Source organism: Taudactylus pleione, unplaced genomic scaffold (assembly GCF_031769625.1).
Source record: "Taudactylus pleione unplaced genomic scaffold, aTauple2 ptg000345l, whole genome shotgun sequence".
NCBI lineage: Eukaryota > Metazoa > Chordata > Amphibia > Anura > Myobatrachidae > Taudactylus > Taudactylus pleione.
The window spans coordinates 2,027,522-2,050,334 of record NW_028284746.1 but is presented as its reverse complement, the minus strand read 5'-3'; the positions used below and the strand labels follow the sequence as shown (position 1 = coordinate 2,050,334).

General features: G+C 39.4%; 1 protein-coding gene across 2 annotated transcripts in view; it reads right to left on the bottom strand.

Annotated features, from left to right (window-relative positions):
- Positions 1-22,813, bottom strand: part of ADAMTS6 (ADAM metallopeptidase with thrombospondin type 1 motif 6) — a 309,424-nt gene that overhangs the window by 132,169 nt on the left and 154,442 nt on the right. For both annotated transcript variants that reach the window (XM_088444033.1, XM_088444034.1), the window contains exons 9-10: positions 21,852-21,998; positions 11,237-11,378 (exon numbers count right to left, since the gene is read on the bottom strand). In XM_088444033.1, coding sequence (XP_088300159.1) covers positions 11,237-11,378; positions 21,852-21,998 — 289 coding nt within the window. The remainder of the gene's footprint in view (positions 1-11,236; positions 11,379-21,851; positions 21,999-22,813) is intronic.

Here is a 22,813-nt window from a genome sequence, read left to right as displayed (position 1 = left end):
TCCTACCTCCAACCAGCACTCTAGCTGACACAGACTAGTGTGACCTGCACTGGAGTGAACAACACAACTCTCATTTGCCATGAACTCGATAGTTGTGTTGGGTAGAGACCTGGCTGTTGAGCACTGGATCCTCTAGTCTATGTGAAATCTCCTCCATAATGGCATGCAGGGGCCAGATAGCAGAGATGTTTCAGACATTAAGATACTGGACTCAGTATTAACAGAACCTTCTCCCTAGAACTTTTTATTAGCCATTGTCAGGGTATAAATAAACTAAAAAGAAGAAGTCCCTGATTTGGTGTAACACCCTATACAATTCTGGAATGAAGTACAATGACAAATATAGCAGAGGTATCACTACCACATGTGTAGCTCCCAGAGCCTACACCACTGGTGGTGTAAAACAACTGATCATCCTGTGACCTCCTTTGATCTTACAAGCCTATCAAATATAGGGGAGATGTATCAAACCTAATTAGGTTCAGTAGTGAAGTTGCCCAAAGCAACCAATTAGCTTCTACCTATCATTTATTCATCTATAAAATGATAGCTAGAAGCGGATTGGTTGCATTGTCCAACTTCTTCAAATGTCCCATATAGAATGTTTGGTACATCTCCCCCTTAGAGGGGTCCACCCTATGTACATTGATAGTGGAAATACTGAGTAGCCCAATGACAAAATGTGTACATAGGCCCTGAATGGCTTGCTTACATTATTTTTTTTTTAAAATATGGCAATATGGAGAGCAATCTGAAAATTACATTGCCCAAAATGCAAAATGAGGTGTAGAAATAAGTGCACCCTACTGCTTGTAACATTGAGAAGTGGCTAGTCAATCTAACAGTACAAGTGCCCTGACAAAAGAGGTTGGCATAATAACATAGTTGTAAGTAACACTGGGGCAAGTATATGGAAACAAAAGGCTTTGTGATGACACAAAAATCGTAAAATGTAAAAATTATAATAAGATATATCTTTAAACATCTGGATGACCATTGCATAGAAAAAAGATGAACTTCTAATAAATATATCAGCTTTTAACAAATCTCAATGACATCTTGTAACACGATCCCTTTCGCCATTAACCAGCAATGTTTTCAACCCTTTTAGTTAAATAAATAAGTTGTGTGTGTTTTGTCCTTATACGAGGGTGAGTCAAAAAATCTCCGCACTCCAGTTATATTAAAACTTCTGTTGGCCGCACTGTCTTATCAACGCTTTCCGTACTAGGTCGCTGTCTCCCCAGTCACTGCTGTGCAGGTTTGTACGTGTTACGTCAGTTCACTGATCACTGCAGTGCAAGAAAAAATGGCTGCTCCACTTGTGATTTTCAGGAAGGAAGAGCAGCGTTCAGTGATTAGTTTTTGTGGTCTGAGGGTGTGTCTGGTGCTGATATTTTTCGAAGACTTTGTGCACAGTATGGAGAAAGTGTTTTGTTTGCGAAGAAGTGTGTGTGAATGGATAGAGAAGTTCAAAGAAGTTCGCACAAGTGTCGGGCGCCCGTCCACGTCCACAACTGATGAGAACATTGAGCGTGCACGTGAACTGATTCTGTTGGATAGACGAGTGACAGTCGGACTGTCACCTGATTGGTCCCCTGAAAGAAGACCTAAGAGGACAAAGATTCACGTCTGATGTAGAGGTGAAGACAGCGGGGCAGTCGTGGCTCGCAGCTCAGCCTAAAACATTTTTTAATGAGAGAATACGAAAGCTTGTTGACAGATGGACAAAGTGTATTGAAAAGCAGGGAGATGATGTCGAAAAAATTATGTATTTATCTATTCTGAAAGTTGATTCAAATAATTTTTGACTCACCCTCGTATATTTACTCCAAGATTGCAACTGCACCATAAGTGAAGTGTGCCAACAGTCATCTTGCATACCCATCGTTAGTATGTAGTAGTATGTAGACTGTATACTATTATTTATATGTATGTCTGATGTCGAGATTTATATTTTGTATCACCTTCAAAATATTAGTATTAATGGCTCAGTACTTTTGTTTAGACAAACAGACTCCAGATACTGGGGAAGATTCAGATATGGATTATTATTATTATATTTTATTTATAGGGCGCCACAAGTGGTCTGCAGCGCCGTACGTACGGTACAGGGTACACAGAACATTACAATACAGTAACCAAAATATAAACAGCGCTCAAGTAACAATTAGCAACACAATTCTCCATACACAGTATGGGAAGCTGAAGGCTGTCATTGAAGTGCTAGGGCTGTGAGACAGTAGGGAGGATTGTCCCTGCTCCTAGGTGCTTACAATCTAGGAATGCAGGGAAGCCATCGGGTGCAAGTGGCTGATGGTATCCCTCTGCCCATGCGTCCAGATTGTAACCGCGCAGAGATGCAGATTGAACTTCCATTCAGATACATGCAATTTCAATGGGCATTTCTGGGTGGTAACTACCAGACGCAGGCATGTCCCTGCCCAAAGACGCAGTTGCACTGACACCAGTGGCCATGTTCAGTCGGACATTCTGCTCCTGCCATAGGGCAGGTGCAATGTCCGAACATGTGGCCAATGCTCCGCCGATAGGGCGTCTTTGCACACAGATTGAAAGAATTGCACAGCAGCCGTTGGGTGTCTCAATAGGACGCCAACTAGCCGCCGCATTTGAATAAAGATACAGCCGTTACTGCAATAGCGTCCACCTCTGACTCATCCCCACCGTGCGCACATCGTGGTTATTATATTTGGTAAACATGCACATAAAAAAAGACCACTGGTAAAGAGTTTTACATCAAAGTCACCGCAGGTTCATCGGAACACAGAAGTTAATTCAGGGTCAGTAAGTGAACTCCGAGAACATTCATGTAAACTTTACAGAATAGGGTTCTGATGAAATGGTTAATTAAGGTAAGGGATAAAGGGTTATCAAGCAGGGATTAATCACAGCACATTTCTTAGAAAGTTCACAGTAGCAACCACATTACAGAGTGACAACAAAGAAATAGCTGGCAATTATATCTCTGGTGCAGAAGCCTTGTGAAATGACAGCCGGTAAAGCATGCAGGATGTAAAAGGCTTTTAAATATTACATTATCGGTATAGAATCTCTCATCACAGCATGAAAAAAATGATTCATGGATTTAAATTTGACTGGCATAGACTTGCAAACAAATTCCACACTGCTACAAAACACTTTTCAGATATACTGTTAAGTACGTGTTGTATACACGAGAACTCACCAGGTTTAAATAAATAAATAAATAAGGAATGTGTCGCAGAAACACTATTTACGTATCGTAATGTCCTTATCATTTTTCCTGTTCTATATCCTGGACCTTTATCTAGACCTGTCCAGGAAAGAGCACAAGAGTGTGATACAGTAATTGTATTTCTTTAGTAAGCTGATGTCAGGAAAAGTTAATCTTAGATTTTCTCCATTACTAAGGAGACCTCAAATGAAGTGTATTGCAGGTTAACTATGCATCAATACAATTGCTCTGACCACCAAATTACCAAATCCGTGCCACACGCGTCTGGTGGGCAGGGCAAACAAATGCACTACAAGCCGCATGTGACTAGATGGCTGATGGAGTCAGTGAATTATAACATTTTACTTTCTGGCTGATCAGATCTGAAAGGATTCTCATTCCTAATGACAACTGTTTTAATGGCAACACATGGGGGTCTATGTACTAAGCCTTGGATAGAGATAAAGTACCAACCATTCAGCTCCTGTCACTATAAATGCTGTGGGGTCTATGTACTAAACCTTTGATGGAGATAAAGTACCAACCAACCAGCTCCTAACTGTCATTTTTTTCAAACACAGCCTGTGACATGACAGTTAGGAGCTGATTGGTAGGTACTTTATTTCCGTTCACTCCAACACTCTCAAAGGATTAGGACATAGACCCTATAGACCCCATAATCGAAAGGATAGCTGAGCAACAAGTACAAAGCAATTTCACTCTCATTAGTACTCAGCAGTGTAGGATTATCCTACAAACTTTGTATGTGTTGATATTTTTGACTAGGTTCTCGGAAAATATATATCTTATGTACTGTTATAGACGTGATTTCAACCCAACTCCAAAATTGGAACCATTTTAGTCTTGACGGACTTTACTATATTTCTTTTATTCTCTTTATTAAATTCCATTAAAAAAATGAGGTGACAATAATCAGAAAAATAACTCCATAACAACTTTTGTTCTATACATATAAAAAATAGCATATTACAATTTCTCTCAATTGTTTATGTAAACAGTGTCAACATCCTTAATACAATCTTTTCTTTATTACTTTATTAGGTAGAAGTGTGGTTTGTCCCTATTTTCCAAAAAGGGTCTCTTTCTATCCACAACACCTATTAACCTTTCATGACTTTGGGTGGTTGTCCTAGGATAATTCATGTTTCATACCATTCAGATTTTTCAAAACATTTCTGCAATTGAGTTTTCAAAGAATTGGGTAATGAGTTGATAACTCCCTCCCAAACTTCAAATTATCGTTCTGTATACCTTTCTCTATTAACTGAGGTTTCTATCCATTCCATCCGCAATACAAAAACACAGCTTAATTAAACATAATAACAGTGTCGGAGGGTTAGGTGCAATCCATTTTTGCAGTGCTTTTTTGTTTTTGTGACTACTGACACTATTATGAGTATTTTCCTACTCCCTTTAGTAAATTTTAAATTGGGATCAAGGATCCCCAATATTTCCCATTCTGCTGTCATAGGGACATATTCCTTTGGGGGAGACTTGACAGACTTTAAAGGGCAAGAGAGATAAGCATCAACAAGCAATATATATATATATATATAATAGCAGCTTCAATTTCATAGATCTTCACTGAGAGTTAGGACAGCACTTTTTTGCAAATACTGACACTTAAGCGGGACCAACAGAATAAATTGCTTTATTTCCGCAAACAGGGGAAATCTCATCAATTTCGCAGGAAACAAAATAAAAAGTTCCCTCACTTGTCTGTGAAAGTGCTTGTTATGAAAACCTGAACCTAAGCCCTTTATTTTTCCAAACCAATTTAAAATCATATTACAAATTAAAAAGGAAACCTTATCTTAATGTATTAAGAACATCTGGAAAATATAGGGAGGTAGCAGAGGATGTAGACATTTATAGATACCATGAATACACCCCAGAAGTGGGTGTTTGTTTGGTGTTTTTCCACTGTCCACCACTGATTACTAATGACAACGCAGATTGTATGAGCATTGTGAAATAAGGGAAGAATTGAAGTGTGTCAAGGAAAAAATCATGAATATTTAATTGCCACAGACATAGAAAACATATTTTGTTTGAAATGCAGCCAGCAAATGTCAACATCAATTATGGGTCTTAAGGCAGAATTGAGGGGTGGGTGAGATAAGATTGTGCTACAATTGCAACATAAATAAGTTCCAATTATCTTATTAATTAAAAAAACAACAACGTACATTCTTTTTGACTAAAGTGAATTTTCAGCATTTTCCTTTAACTATGCATCGATGTATTAGAGCAGTACTCCTTTGAAATTAGGTATATGTGGTGTGTGTGTTATATTATATATATATATACACACATATACACACACACACACACACACACACATATATATATATATGTATATATAATCAACATTCAGTTTATTAATTAAGACTTTTTCAAAGATTATATGGTGTGTGCCCTCTCTCTTCTGTAATTATAGGGCAAAGAAATCTCAGTACTAATGAAGAGCACCTCAATTACTGCAAGAAAGAATGTGAGTGTAACCCAGCTACTGATGAAATTCAACATAAAAAAAAGCAAGACACTGATCTAGAAGCAAAAGTATTATGGGCACTCTGTTAGGCAGATAGAATTAAACACACTCATTGGTTCCGATTTTGCATTGAAATAATATTATTATTAAGCACACCTCCTCCTGCTGCAAGCCTAAAAACAACATTGCCATGTGTTTATAGGAATCAGAGTGATCACATAATGATTGGCTCTGCGAACACTAATTTAACATGACCATATGGGTAAAGGACATCTGGATTTTAAAGTTATGTCCCCCTAGGTTACCGTAATGTGAGATAGCAGCACCATACAATTAGCTAATGAAGATTTTAAAAAAATAATAAAAAAAAAATTGTAATTTGTTTACTTTGTATTCCCACTAATAAACTTTCATTATTATTACATTTTATTTCCAAGGTGCCACAAAGTGTCCACAGCACCGTAAAGGGTAAATGTCGACAATTAAAAATGAACAGAGCATAAGTACAAGACACAGTGAATCATATCATAAGTACTAAATATATACATAACACCACAAAACTGGGTAGGACAGGTAACAGGGGCATGGGTAGGGCAACTCGCTGAGGTAAGTAGAATTGGCGGGTGGAAGTCAGAGTCACAGAAGGGGAGGAGACAAAAGCGCGGAAGCACTAGTGACATGGAGTTTTTAGGGAAGAAGAAGAGGTAATCAGGGACCTGCTCGTACGAGCTTACATACTAATACCCCTTTTCCACCTAAATTCCGGGTCTGACCCGGAGTTGGAACAAAGTTCCTATCCGGATCAGACCCGGAATTTTGCCGGCGCCGACTCGGGATATTACCGAGTCAGCACCGCTCACACCGCAGTCGGGTCTGCATAGACCCGGCTTTTGCGGAGTGAAAGTGGTCGCTTGGAGATGACGTCTTCTCCAAGCGCCACTGAAGCCGGACCAATCGGCCGGCTAGCAGCGCACTCCAGGTCATCGTGACCCAGAGTGCGCTGTTCTCACGGGCTACGCCCATATTATACCCTGCTAGTTACCTGGGTTGGATTGGCGGGTCACTCGACCCGGCGATCCAACCCTCTCCCCTTTTACACCAGGGAGCTGCCTAGGTTAACCCTTCAAAAACCCGGGTTTTAGCTCCGGTGTATAAGGAAAATTAGGGGAAGGGGTTAACAGTTGGAGGACAAACTGGGAAGGAGGGGTAGAGGAAGAAAGTATTAAGTTAGGGCTGAAGGTTTAATACAAAGGTACATTTTAAGGACATGTTTGAATATGGGGAGACTGGTGTAGAGTCTGAAAGAGCAAGGGAGTAAGATCCAGGGGATAGGGGCAACACAAGCAAAATCTTGGATGTGAGCATGTGACCAGGGTGGTGTAGAGGCGTTGGTCAGTGTGGGCGGGAGTGTGGAGTGAAATGAGGTTAGAGAGGTAAATACAGATGTGTCCACATACATCTATCCTCCGTGCACTACAAGTTGCATTACACATAATGCGTGAGCTCCGTGAGATTCAGCACCGCGGAGTGTCTTTTTTTGCCTTAAATGCATCTTATTTGCACAGTGATGCGAATGGAACGCACAATCAGCTTCTGCTGAGTAAAACGCTATGCGGCATGCCTATATTCTGTGTGCGACTGCATCAGCATACGATGCGCTACGTTATAGCGTCAGATCCACTGACAATGTAGCGTAGCGTCACTGTGCAAAATCTATTCACATCACTGTGTGAATAAGACGCATTTGTAGGTAAAAAGTCGCACGAATAGACACTCGACGCTACAGAGTCGCGCCACGGCATGTCACGACTAGAAGGGCTGTTTAGCGCGCAAGGAGGCTGCTGTATGTGCAAACATCTGTATGAGAGGAGTAGTGTAAGACTGTGCAAGGGAGGATAAGGAGTATTAACTGGATTCTGAGCAGGCAGGGAGCCAGTAAGGCAGGCTGCAGAGGGGGGAGACAGATGCCGGATGGCGGTATAGGAAAATGAGACAAGCAACTAGCAGCAGCATTGTCAATAAACTGAAGTTTGGAAAAGTGAAAGAGAGAGGCCAGAAAAGTGGAGGTTACAGTAGTCTAAGCAGGAACGGATTAGATCATGAATGAGAGTTTGGGTGGCACCGGGAGTAAGGAAGGGCTGGATTCTGGCGATGTTCCAGAGGTAGAAGCTGCAAGATTGAGAGATGGACTGATTGATGGAAGCGAAGGCGAGAACGGGGCAGGGGATACAACTGAAAGTGTTTTTGTCACCTACCAACAGTAGAGACAGCTAGTCTGTGGAAAGACTAAAATTTTCAATATATTAGAGAATGCAGCCTATAACTCCATGATAAACTCTGACATTTATGGCCATGAATCTATAATGTATTGGTTAGTCAGGGACTGGACCGTCTGCCACAAAATGAGTGAGAAATAATCAGGTTTAAAGCGCTTCATACAAACATGGGTGAGAAATAATCAGGTTTAAAGAGCTTCATACAAATATGGGTGAGAAATAATCAGGTTTAAAGTGCTTCATACAAACATGGGTGAGAAATAATGAGTGCTTCATACAAAAATGGGCGAGATATAATGAGTGCTTCATACAAATATGGGTGAGATATAATGAGTGCTTCATACAAATATGGGTGAGAAATAATGAGTGCTTCATACAAATATGGGTGAGATATAATGAGTGCTTCATACAAATATGGGTGAGAAATAATGAGTGCTTCATACAAACATGGGTGAGATATAATGAGTGCTTCATACAAATATGGGTGAGAAATAATGAGTGCTTCATACAAATATGGGTGAGATATAATGAGTGCTTCATACAAATATGGGTGAGATATAATGAGTGCTTCATACAAATATGGGTGAGATATAATGAGTGCTTCATACAAATATGGGTGAGATATAATGAGTGCTTCATACAAATATGGGTGAGAAATAATCAGGTTTAAAGAGCTTCATACAAATATGGGTGAGAAATAATGAGTGCTTCATACAAATATGGGTGAGATATAATGAGTGCTTCATACAAATATGGGTGAGATATAATGAGTGCTTCATACAAACATGGGTGAGAAATAATAAGTGCTTCATACAAATATGGGTGAGATATAATGAATGCTTCATACAAATATGGGTGAGAAATAATGAGTGCTTCATACAAACATGGGTGAGATATAATGAGTGCTTCATACAAATATGGGTGAGATATAATGAGTGCTTCATACAAATATGGGTGAGATATAATGAGTGCTTCATACAAATATGGGTGAGATATAATGAGTGCTTCATACAAATATGGGTGAGATATAATGAGTGCTTCATACAAATATGGGTGAGATATAATGAGTGCTTCATACAAATATGGGTGAGATATAATGAGTGCTTCATACAAATATGGGTGAGAAATAATCAGGTTTAAAGTGCTTCATACAAATATGGGTGAGATATAATGAGTGCTTCATACAAATATGGCTGAGATATAATGAGTGCTTCATACAAACATGGGTGAGAAATAATGAGTGCTTCATACAAATATGGGTGAGATATAATGAGTGCTTCATACAAATATGGGTGAGAAATAATGAGTGCTTCATACAAACATGGGTGAGAAATAATGAGTGCTTCATACAAATATGGGTGAGAAATTATCAGGTTTAAAGAGCTTCATACAAATATGGGTGAGATATAATGAGTGCTTCATACAAATATGGGTGAGATATAATGAGTGCTTCATACAAATATGGGTGAGATATAATGAGTGCTTCATACAAATATGGGTGAGAAATAATGAGTGCTTCATACAAATATGGGTGAGATATAATGAGTGCTTCATACAAATATGGGTGAGAAATAATGAGTGCTTCATACAAATATGGGTGAGATATAATGAGTGCTTCATACAAATATGGGTGAGATATAATGAGTGCTTCATACAAATATGGGTGAGATATAATGAGTGCTTCATACAAATATGGGTGAGAAATTATCAGGTTTAAAGAGCTTCATACAAATATGGGTGAGATATAATGAGTGCTTCATACAATATGGGTGAGAAATAATGAGTGCTTCATACAAACATGGGTGAGATATAATGAGTGCTTCATACAAATATGGGTGAGATATAATGAGTGCTTCATACAAATATGGGTGAGATATAATGAGTGCTTCATACAAATATGGGTGAGATATAATGAGTGCTTCATACAAACATGGGTGAGAAATAATGAGTGCTTCATACAAATATGGGTGAGATATAATGAGTGCTTCATACAAATATGGGTGAGATATAATGAGTGCTTCATACAAATATGGGTAAGAAATAATCAGGTTTAAAGAGCTTCATACAAATATGGGTGAGAAATAATGAGTGCTTCATACAAATATGGGTGAGATATAATGAGTGCTTCATACAAACATGGGTGATAAATAATGAGTGCTTCATACAAATATGGGTGAGATATAATGAGTGCTTCATACAAATATGGGTGAGATATAATGAGTGCTTCATACAGATATGGGTAAGAAATAATCAGGTTTAAAGAGCTTCATACAAATATGGGTGAGAAATAATGAGTGCTTCATACAAATATGGGTGAGAAATAATGAGTGCTTCATACAAATATGGGTGAGAAATAATGAGTGCTTCATACAAATATGGGTGAGAAATAATGAGTGCTTCATACAAATATGGGTGAGATATAATCAGTTTTAAAGAGCTTCATACAAATATGGGTGAGAAATAATGAGTGCTTCATACAAATATGGGTGAGAAATAATGAGTGCTTCATACAAATATGGGTGAGAAATAATGAGTGCTTCATACAAATATGGGTGAGAAATAATGAGTGCTTCATACAAATATGGGTGAGATATAATCAGTTTTAAAGAGCTTCATACAAATATGGGTGAGAAATAATCAGGTTTAAAGCGCTTCATACAAACATGGGTGAGAAATAATCAGGTTTAAAGTGCTTCATACAAATATGGGTGAGAAATAATGAGTGCTTCATGTCTCATATAAATCACTTTGCAGTGTAAATTTAAGAATTACTTCACAAAACCAAACGTTCTTACATTTGTATTCATATATCATGATAATCTGTAATCCTAGATCTGTTCATTCATTATAAAGAAAAAAAAAAAAGTTATTACATCTTTTGATTAAATTGATGCTGTAACCACAATACTTTGTTTCATTCAAATGTTAATCCCATAAAATAATCTGTAATCATATTATTACTCTTTATTACGCTGACCGTTTATGCAAATTTTCTCATAACAAACTATTTAATACATAGATAAAAGTAAATATTGTCATATTATCACACATATATTAACAGTCATATACCAGTCCATATAATGAACAGTATCAGAAGGGCTTATGCAGAGTCCATTTGCACACAGCATGGGAATGGAATCTCCTTTCATATTATACTGGCTAGTCACTGCAGATAGTCAGATTTATTAGGTCACCACCTATGTAGTCAGTGTAAAGATGACAGCTTCTTACCCCATATTTACATTGGCGTGATGTTGCTCCATACTGAAATCGACACTGCTCGTCTGCGTCATACACCTGACCTGGAGCCACTGCAGGGTACACAAAGTCACGTTTTGGAGGTTCGTTGTCGAGGCATGTACCACGGCCTGAACTGGGTAACACAGAACAGGATTAGGATGGGAAGACTGGGGTAAGAACTGGTCAGTGTCTCCTATAACATTAGTATTACTCACTGAGAAAGGAAATGAAACCTCTCACTGGCTCCAGTAGAAATAAACACAAACAAAAGGGGAAAAAGTAAATCATTAACCAACACAACTTGAAATATTTGACATACACTAGACGAGCGTAGGAATTAGGATGCCCATTTTCTTAGTTACTTCAAACTGGGTTTTGTCATGGAGAGGTTTCTTTTACCTTTTTTGTGGGACCTTAGTAAAACACACATTAAAACCTGTAACACCTCAGATCTTAACATAAGTTACGGGACTCAGAAGTTATCGCAGTTGTCTGTCAAACAACTCTCTGCACAGTTAGGTTAATATTCATTTTATCATGGCTGAAAAATCCTTGATATTGTCATATGGATGGCTCATGTTTTGTGTATGTCAATGGTTTAATACAGTAGTGAGGTCCGTTAATAACCGGGTGGTGAGGCGCTAACTTGTACAACAGCAATCTTCCCTCTGTTGTGACAACATGTGATGACGTGGCAGCTTCTTCTCCACATCTGCAGGTAGCTCTCTGTGGCCAGACCAATCAGTATATTTATCAAAGGGAGATACCTCATGCAAATATTTGTGTTGTCACTGGAGTTATGGATTTTCCCTAACTATTAAAGGAGTTTCTACTAGAGAAACTACTTGCCTGATTATTTTCTATTTTTTTTATAAATTTTTTACATTTTGTTTTATGAAAGTGGAACTGGAAGGACTTGACCGAGCATGCTTTATCCAGCAAAGCTAGGTCACACATGTGCAGAGGTTTCCAGGACTGGCTATTGCTAGGCAGCTTAGTATCACTAGGCTGCTACAGCGAGATTTTATAGGTAAACTGTGGTGATAGGAGTTTTTTTTTTGTCACTGCAATATGTGGCAATAGAATCAAAATCCATATCTTTGGTATAAAGTAAAGCCGAAATATGAATCGATTTTTAGGTTTATGGCAAGTCTGTTGTCAATATAGAATGCAATGAAACAAGTATTTTGGAGGTTACTGTGTGAAAATGATCTACAGTATTGCAATTTCAGAATCTCTTTACAGGTCCAGCTATAATGAGTATAAAAGAAGCTAGATAATCAGATATAAGTACAATATAAGTAGGGAGGGCTTTAAACGTACATCTATGGTATCCAACTGCTGCGCTGCTCTCCCAATGCAATCACAGATACTGCAGTTTTCTATTTGTTTACAGCCCAGCAATAACGGTGTCATTGGTTTTATCACTTGCATCATGCTTGTCACACCCTATAATTAGCTACTCTTAATGTGACACTTTTTCAAATACACTTGGTACATTGGTGGCCATGTATAGAAACAAGAGGGAAGTGCTGATTAGCGATCAGGGAGAAAGGCTGCATGGTAGCTGCAACCTATTTGTATGTTCCCCATTGCTATAGTTGTATATGTGTAAGTAAACTATTGTCACACAATTGTGATTGTATTATGTTACAATATAAGCACGGATGCATGAGGGATTTTCATGTTTCTCTAAAGTGGCCCATACACGATGCGATAAATCAGCCGATCCAACGGACTGGTACGGTTTGGCACTATGTCGCACTGAGGCCCTGATTCAGAGCCGGACACTCTTTCGGAACGCTCGCTCTGAATCAGGGCTTTTTTTTTTTTTTTTTTAGGAGCCGGCCTTTTGCAAGCAGCCAGGTGAAGGTCGTGATGGTCGTGACCATCAGGCTTGCGATGAGACCCTTGTGGTAGGGTCTCTTCTGCTGCAAGCCCCAGGGAGCTTCCGGCTCTAATAGAGCCGGAAGCTCACTACTGGCATCACTCGTGATGTCAGTAGGGCCGCCCCCAAATGGCAGGCGTTCCTTCGGGAACGCTTCCGTTTGGCCAGCCACCCCCCCTCCCCGCCTACAAAACGGGGCAAGCTGTCAACATCGACAGCCACTCCGTTTTGTTGCGAGCCCCGGAGTGAGTGATTGCCCAGCCCTCGACCCGCTTGCGAGCAGGTCTGAATCAGGCCCTGTGTATGGGTATGATATCGCATAGTGCACGTACCCGTGCATCGCAACCCCAGATCTTACTGCAAGTTCAGTTGATCTGGGGATGTGATGTGTGATCCCATGCAGCACTATGCGGGTGCTGGAGGGGTAGCCGGCATATATTGGGCAGTCAGCCACCCCATCGAACCGTGTGTGGGGACCGTACCGATATGTCGGATCCCCCGTCGCGTTGCATGGTGCATATCGCACAGTGTATGGGCCGCTTTAGGTATGTTTAACAAATGTATAGAGACTGTGTGTGACTTAGATATATCATGCAGCAACACAGGTCAATTACTTAGCAGAACTCAGTCTACAGTACATTTAGGCAAAGAAAGTATGTTTCTAGCTATCTGTGTGGGTCCTAATAGTTTAAGGAGTATCCCACTGCCTTATGACTTTAATTTAAGGATGTAAACATGTCCTCCTCCATCTTTTAATAAATACATCACTTTTTAGTAGTAACTCCCTTCAGTAGTGTCATTAAGTCACCAGCACAGTTGTTATTTTTTGTTGCCTTATGATTTAAATATGTGACAAAAAACATAAAAGCCAGAAAGATAAAGACATACTATTTATAAAAGGAGATGTGCAAATGAATAAATGAAAATTATATGAGGGTAGAAAACGTGCAATTACAGCAAAGTCTTATATGTAATTTATATATACTACTACTGCAGAATTGCAACATAAGTGTCCAAAACAAAAGAATAATCAGGCATCATCTTTAACAATAGAATAACACAATACATTTACACAAACTCTTGACACATAGTACAAAGTATCAACACCTACTCATCATCTCTTTTGCAGTAAGCACATACACTGGGGTATATTTACTAAAGTGCAGGTTTGTAGAAGTGGAGATGTTGCCCATAGCAACCAATCAGATTCTACTTTACATTTATCTAGCACCTTCTAGAACAGTGGTTCTCAAACTCGGTCCTCAGGACCCCACACAGTTCACATTTTCCAGGTTACCTAGCATGTGCACAGGTGTATTAATTACTCACTGACACATTTTATAGGATCCAAAGATGGAGCTAATTATTTCACTTGTGATCCTGTTTGGAGACATGGAAAACATGCACTGAGGACCGAGTTTGAGAACCTGTGTTCTAGAAGATAATAGCTGATTGGTTGCTATGGGCAATATCTTCACTTCTAAAAACCAGCACTTTAGTAAATATACCCCACTAAGAGGGAGATTTATCAAACCTTCAGTAGAGAACTAGTGGAGGTTTTGCCCACAACAATCAACCAGATTGTAGCTATTATTTATCTAGTATATTCTATAAAATGATAGCTAGGATCGAATTGGTCGCTACAGGAAACATCTCCACTTCTCATCTTTAGATCCAAAATAAAAGAAAGGGCAAGATGGGAACACAGTGAACATATACCTGTAATAATGTGAATGTGTTTGTTCTCCTTCAGATCAATGTACAGCCCTTGTTTAATCCAGATTTCTAATGGTTCCGTAAGAATCCTAAAGCAGGACTTTACTTGCTTTCCAGAAATTACTTCTGGGCAATTGTTATGAGAAATGTCTGGGTCATACAGTATGCCTTATGATTTAAAAAGTCAGTATGACTGACTTATTTTTTGTTCAAAATCAACAAGTTCTAAACACTGAACCCACCCCACTTCCAATTATAGAAGGACTTATTATTGCAGGTTGAGTCTCCCATATACAAAATGCTTGGGACCAGGGGTATTTTGGATAACGGAATATTCCGTATTTTGGAATAATTGCATACCATGAGATATCTTGGGAATAGGACCCAAATATACACACAGAATGTATATATGTGTTACATACCCCTTATACACACAGCCTGCAGGTAATTTTATACAATATTTTCAATAATTTTGTGGCTCAAACAAAGTTTTTGTACATACATGAAATTCATTTATGTATCATATACACCTTATACACACAGCCTGAAGGTTATTTTATACAATATTTTTAATAATTTGTGCCTTAGACAAAGTTGGTGTACATTGAACCATCAAAAATCAAAGGTTTCATTATCTGAGTCATGCCAAAAAAATTCTGTATTTTGGAATATTTGGATATGGTACACTCAACCTGTATTCTGATTATTATTATTATTATTTGCTGTGCATAGTTTTATCTATAGCATGCTGTGTACAGATCAAATCTATAGGCGCAGTCTGACAAATAAACCAATATACCACAGCTGCTTTGGTGGTTTCCTTCAGGGTTTTTTTTTATTATAATTGAGTATATTTATTGATTTTCTAAAATTACACTCACAAAGAATACAATAATCAACACATCCGGGAGACATGGTCAATGTACACTAATATACGGAATAACGGGATACGTTGAAGATGCCGGCGGTCGCAATCCCGACCGCCGGCATCTAGAATCCTTAATCCCGGCTAAGGTTAAATGACACTGGCGCCCGGCATCCCGATCGAAGGGATGCCGGGCACCGCAAGTGGACAGCCCTTTAGGTCTAGGCCACCCGGGGGGGATTTAGGATTAGGCACCCCCCTGGGAGGGTTAGGGTTAGGCTAGGGGGAGGGAGGGTTAGGTTTAGGCACCCCCCTGGGTCTTAGGGTTAGGCACCCTCCCTGGGATTTAGGTTTAGGCATCGGGGAGGGGGGAAGGTTAGGGTTAGGCACCCCTAAGGAGGGTTAGGGTTAGGGGGTTAGAATAGAATAGTTTATACTTACCTTTAGACGATCGGGATTTCCAGCGCTGTCGGTCTTCCGCTGCCGGGCTCTGCTGTTTTGTCGGAATGCCGCAGCCGGGATTCGAACTGCCGGTCATGCGGCAGCCGGCATTTCATACCGAATACGGAATAACATATAGCATGCTAAGACATAGAAAGACACGCTAGCGAAAGGAGGATAATAATGTTGACATGCAAGAGAACAACAAGACACAGTAAGTAAAGCACTGAACGAGCGACTCTGTGATATTCAGTAACTCGTTACAAAGCATATCGTATGGGTCACAGGTTCTCAAACTCGGTCCTCAGGACCCCAAACAGTGCATGTCTTCCAGGACTCCTCACAGAATCACATGTGAGATAATTAGTTTCACCTGTGTAACTTTAAAATGCGTCAGTGAGTAATGTATACACCTGTGCACCTACTGGATGACCTGGAAAACGTGACCTGTGTGGGGTCCTGAGGGCCGAGTTTGAGAACCACTGGTTTAGGTAATGCACAAAACTACCATACTACGTAATTGTAGTAGAGTGGGCACCTGAAGGTGCCATTCAGACCCATGCAAGACAAAACCAAGAGAATAATGTAACACTGTGATGTAGATAACCCAGCTCTATGAGAGGATCAGGGCAATACATCTAAACCCAGCACCACACTCTGTGTTACTCTGCACATTTTCCATGCACGGCTATTTTGAACAATGAACCTCATCGATTTATTTGCAACTCTACATAAGCACCAATAGGTAGAACATGAAAAAATGCCTGATTATTGCCATTCCAGGTCTATTTGTCACAATGTAACAAAGAAAATGAGGATTTGCTTTAATCATACATTTGCACATACCTATATGGAGTAAATATATTTTTCAAGGTACAGTCACTTTGAAGAAATGGCAATTTGGCAGTCCATGCTTTAACATGCAGAGAGAGGTACTGTATAAATAGCCTGTGTCTCAATTCTCTTTGGGTCCTCTTACAAACAGAAAAACACCTAGTAAATTACAGGACATGACAGACCAATGGATGATGAATGTTTAAAATGTTAATTTGCTGTACAGTTGACAGTACTGATGTTATCAGGTGTAATTAGATTAGCTAATAAGCAGCAGGCTTTGAAAACCACCAATTTTCGGTAGTTTTGCCAGCGGGATTTTTAAATGGCCATAATATTAAATGTAAGACCAGGCATGTTCTGTATTTAATATTATTGTTGTTTTAAATCATCGGTTTTAGAAAGCTGCCACTTAGTAAATATACCCGTAAGTCGCTACTAGGGCTGTGTCTCTTGCTGTAATGGAGACACTGGATTGTCTAGATATATTTCATAACCGTTCTAACTCTATTCTACCATCTGACCAGGCTCTTAAACCCTGTTTGGGACAAAGTAGTGCTGATAATTCATCTCTAATTGAAATTTTTATACATTTTAAATCTGTCTGTGTATCCTCTAACAACAGTGGTGCTGAATGTACAAACTACCCTCTGCGGCAGACTGCAATAGTTTGTGTTGTGAAAGTAAGGTTTATGGAGGTCTTTCTAATTCTGTGTACAAGGTTATCATAACCCGAGTTAGAGAATTTATATTTCCCACCACTTGGCAGGAATAACATTTTGTAGCTCGTGTATTTTGGCCCTTTCTTTACAGAACTGCTCTAAGTCACTGATGCTTTTGGCTGCCATTTCTTGTATCAGGTCATGCCACAACATTTCAGTAAGGTTAAGGTCAGGACTCTCAGTCCTCTGTCCAAATACACGGCTTCTGCTGAAGGCATTTTTGCCTCTTGCGCTTCATTTCCGTACACTTCGTCTGATGGGTTAAATACTATGACAAGCTCCTGTAAAATTTTAGTGGCACAATCCAGATCTCATTGTTTGATCAATATCTATGAGCCACCAAGGTCCAGAGGCTGCAAAGCATCTCCAAACTATAATCACCCCACCACCTTGCAGCACAGTTAGTGTAAAGTGCTATGGACCAGGGGTTTCAACTCCAGTCCTCAAGTACCACCAACAGGTCATATTTTGCGGTTAATCATGCACAGGTAAGTCAATCTATTTTTGCTGGGTCAGTAATTATCCCACCTGCTTCCACAGACAGAAATTCTTAAAACATGACCTGTTGGGGATATTTGATGGTTGCGGTTGAAAACCACTGCTAAAGAGCATTTTTTCAATAGCCCTTGGGGACGTCATTGGTGGACTTGAGATAGACTGCAATCTTCATGTTGGGGAGCAGAGGTTTTCTCTATGATGCTGCACATTAATCATCTTTGAGGTGTTCCTTATGATGGATTCATAAACCCTGATATTAGCTATTGAAATGGAGAACTGAAGCTTTACTTTTAATTATTCTAAGACTCTCCTGGTTTATAGCGCATCTTACTCTTTGGAGATATGACCACTCATCAAGGCTGTAATGGAGACACAGGATTGTCTACCATTCATATTAATGGACAGGTTTGCAAACGGGAACTGCAGTGAAAAACACGTCCCCTTCTCCTACAAGCAGAGAGCAGCCAGAAAACTACATTTCTCTGTATACTCTGCCACACTGCCTAGTTCCTCATCACAATGTGTATTGCCATTAGGCTCTCTTACAGGATCTCACCCCTGGTGTTAAAGCCAAGTATGAGGAGGTTAGGAGACTGTGGCTATCATTTACCAAGTTCCCGTTCTGAACCAAGCAAGTGCGGTGTCAATGAGTACAAAGGAATGTTACAACAGTGAATAGTATTGGAAACTTATTTTGGATGGAGTTAATCATTAAAGGTCCACTATTATCTTCCACATACACAGCACATTTTGCTGTGTTTTCCCAGGGTTTTACAATGGCAGCGGCATGAGGAGTGTAAGTGTGAGGAGCATTCAGACTTTTGGTCCTTCTACCATCCACCTCCATTTTTTTGCTTGGGTTGAGGCAAGAAAGGAGACAGCACAGGCACAAAATGGTTACATGTAGGAACCTCTGATGTTCCAGCTAGGGGGTTGGTATTGAGGACTTAAACATCACATTATTTAAAATACAGTTTTGGTCATGGAAAAATATGAAATGATGAGGGGTTAGGTGGCCTCCGCTAAGGCCATCCGGTGGAAAGAAGATCTATGTATCCGATATCTGACACATTTAAAACAACTTTACCAAATTGAACATTTTTGCATGCTTGTTTGCTCGTTTTCCATTTGTGAGTTCCAAAAAAATATCCAATAATACACCTACGCTGGCATGCGCTAAATGCCAAGTCAGAAACATTGCTGAATCTCGTCCAGAAGTTGTGGTATGTTTTCCTGTGCCATGTCATTTGTTTATAGCCAAAAAGGTGCACGGGAGATACAAATGTCTAGACTGGGAAAATGTAGTCTCAACATGGCCAGCTAAGTCACTTGTTGGAGCTGGACACCAACGCTCATTCCCCGATATATCTGATTAAAAAAAATAATTAAGACAAAAATCCCTAAACAAGTCACAAAATTTCAAAACCTACTGAATCACAAATGCTTAGTTCCTTTTGTGTTTAAAATAAAATGGTCTCCTAAAAATGTTTCCACATAAACTCTCGTTTTCTTCCTGATGCCTCAACATTTGCCAAAATAAATCTTACAGAACAAGCTACTTTCTACATTTCGGGACCATCTGCCAGAAAATTAATCAGGCTTTGCCCTACAGTCAACTATATTTTTGGCATAATAATAATTTTTTTGTAAAGACAGAAAGATTCCCCAGAACCACATAAACCATTTTCTTTATGTAGTGAACAGAATTACAATGAGCAAATCTTTTGGTGATCCTTACATCTACATAGGAGAATTAGTAAATAATAGTTGTGCTTTTATTATGTTTAATTAGTCATTTTGTCTGATCAAAGGCTCAAAATGTTCTTAACCACTTAACTGGCACGGTTGCATAGGATGCGACCGCGGACAGATGGGCCGTCCCTGACACTGTCGCATGCCATGTGACCGTGGTTCTGCTCCTCCGTCACACGGTGATTGTAAAGGAAATCAGTTTTGCAATAGATTTCATGGTTGGCAGTCTCTAACCGCAGGCAACACCTGCCATTTTTCAGCCACAGAAGCTGTGTGAACGCCATTTTAGGGGGCATGCACCCTGCACTATAAGTTCAAATTAAGTGTAAAGAGGGCAACTGAAGGTCCCCCCTCTGAGCATTTCCGCTAATCTCTGCACTCAGAGTGCAGAGTTCAGCTGGGGGACTGATGATCAGTCCCCCCGAGACCCCCTGTGCTGCTTTCTGCCTTAGGCAGAGGGGGTAGTGGGATGTTTATGCACATGGAGGTTAATATCATGGGGATTTATTACAACTAGGGGAGGTGTGTGTGTGTGGGGGGCTCTATTACCATGGTTGTGTATGGTCACTGGTGGCGGGGGGAGGGAGGAGAGTAATTCTTCATTGGCTATAAATGAGCACTGGGGATTTGGTGGTACCTGCGGGGGATCTATAAATACTAGAGTGTGGGGTTTTACTGCTATTGGAAGGTCTATTGCCTCTGGGGTTTGGCAAGCCTGCCTGGGGTGTTGAACTCTGATTTGGTGCTTCTAGCACACTCAGCTGAAACAACCAACTGCTACAATACCAACCAGAGTGTGCTACAAGCACCAGAGCAGAGAGCGACACACCAGGCAGGAAAGAGGAACTGCACAGGTTGTGACAGATACAGGGTGCTAGAATGAACATCTAAAATTATGTAGGGGTTCCTTTTAATCCAGAACCCACATGTTTGGATAGTTTTGCAACCCACTGTTTCATTTACTAATGAATTACTGTTGCATTTATAATTATGGTATAGTTGTAAAAAGTAACTGTACATTTAAACAAAATAATGTGAAAACACATTTATTCACATATACAGTAACTTGGTAGCACACAAATATAAAAAAAGGAGTAGATATGTGCCGTAAATTACCTGTTGGTGGGGACTTGTCGACTACTAACCAAAAGCATAACAACTTCACCTAAGTTTTACTTTAATTCACATATTAAAACATGAATACAAAGGTGATTAATGATAAAACATGACACGCCACACTTTGGTTTTCCAAAACCTGCCATATTTTGTCACCATTCCATCACTTTTGTTTTCATTAGAGCTAGAAAACAGGAGTTTCATATGTAAAGGATGCCTTGCCTGTCTTGCTTTTCAAGAAATTGTTCATTGAGAGAGTTCACCGAGCTTCAAAAGTCCAAGTCTTGCGTTATTTTGACACTTTCCTGCTGTTGCCTTGTTAACTGTTATTATTCTGTCTGATAAGTTTTTAAATCCCTATGATTGTAAAGAGAATCACAGCAAAACATACACATTGCATTACTTTAGTAGAAAATATTACTCCCCAGAACATTTTTCCTATCTGCATGTGTTTAGAAGCGATTATATACGAACTGACCTAAAGCAAATAATCAGTGAATATAAATATAATGTTGTAACAGACACTGAAATGTTTATTTCTGTTAAACATAAATGCAGCTTGCAGTAAAAAAATAAATAAGTAAATAAAAAATAAAAATATAAAGTTATTGGATTAAAATGTGTCCAATACTCATTACTTCTAGGCTTACTCGCCGGCAATTGTGAGCAGTTTTATCAGATCCAAATTTTTTTTTACCGTCGTCTGGTTAAACCTTGTAAATCCTCTCAGATATATAGTTAAACATTTAAAGAGAGAAAGCAAATTGTACTCACTCTAGGAAGCTGGTGATATATTCCCTGCTACAGGCCGACCAGGAGAAAGGGTTTGTGTTAGATGTAATGTGAGCTGCCATTAACTTGGCGGCTTCATGACCTTTGGTCCCACAGGAGTTTCCAATTCCATCATGATTCATGCCAAAACTAGAATGTACAAGATAGGAAGAGAACATGGGGAGATAAGTGAGTGGGCACTAGGTCTGTGTAACACCTTTACAAACAGCTATTATCAGTCTCATCCGCGTCTCCATAAATATTCGTAACTGCAGTAGTCACTACAAGCTGCTGGAAACGTATACATATCGTTTAAATGTTTATAGTCAGTATGGAATGACATCAATATCTTCAAGAGGACCTGACCTCGACAATATATATTTGTAATGCAGCTAAAAGAAAAATGTGAACAGCACCGTCATACTGAATGATGATTTCACTTCATATTTAAGAATACCACAAACCATAATATACATATTAATGGCTAAATTATTTTATAGTCAGTACAGCTTGAGGTCAGAGGTTTAGAAATATCAAATAACTCAAGAGAACTTCCATCTGCCATCTTTTTCCCATGCTACCCACAGTGCACTCTGTTTGTGAAGTAACAAACATTATTACAACGCAACATATTGCAACCGCTCGTCCTGTGACGCAAATTGCTCCATCATGCAATACTTTTTTTTTTTCAAGTATTAAGATAATCGGGCAAGTGTCAAAGATTATTCTTGCTTTTCACAAAACACACCTAAAAACCATGTACAGTGTAAATATAAATTACACTACATTTCTTCCCCCTCCTTTACCACACACCCCTTCATCCAAATTTTCACTCACCTTTTTTGGAACACATTTATTTTTTTCCAACATTTTCCCAATATACATCATTCCCCCCCCCCCCCCAAAAAAACATTTTATTATTATAATTTTTATTATGTTACTTATATAGCACCACTATTACTGGG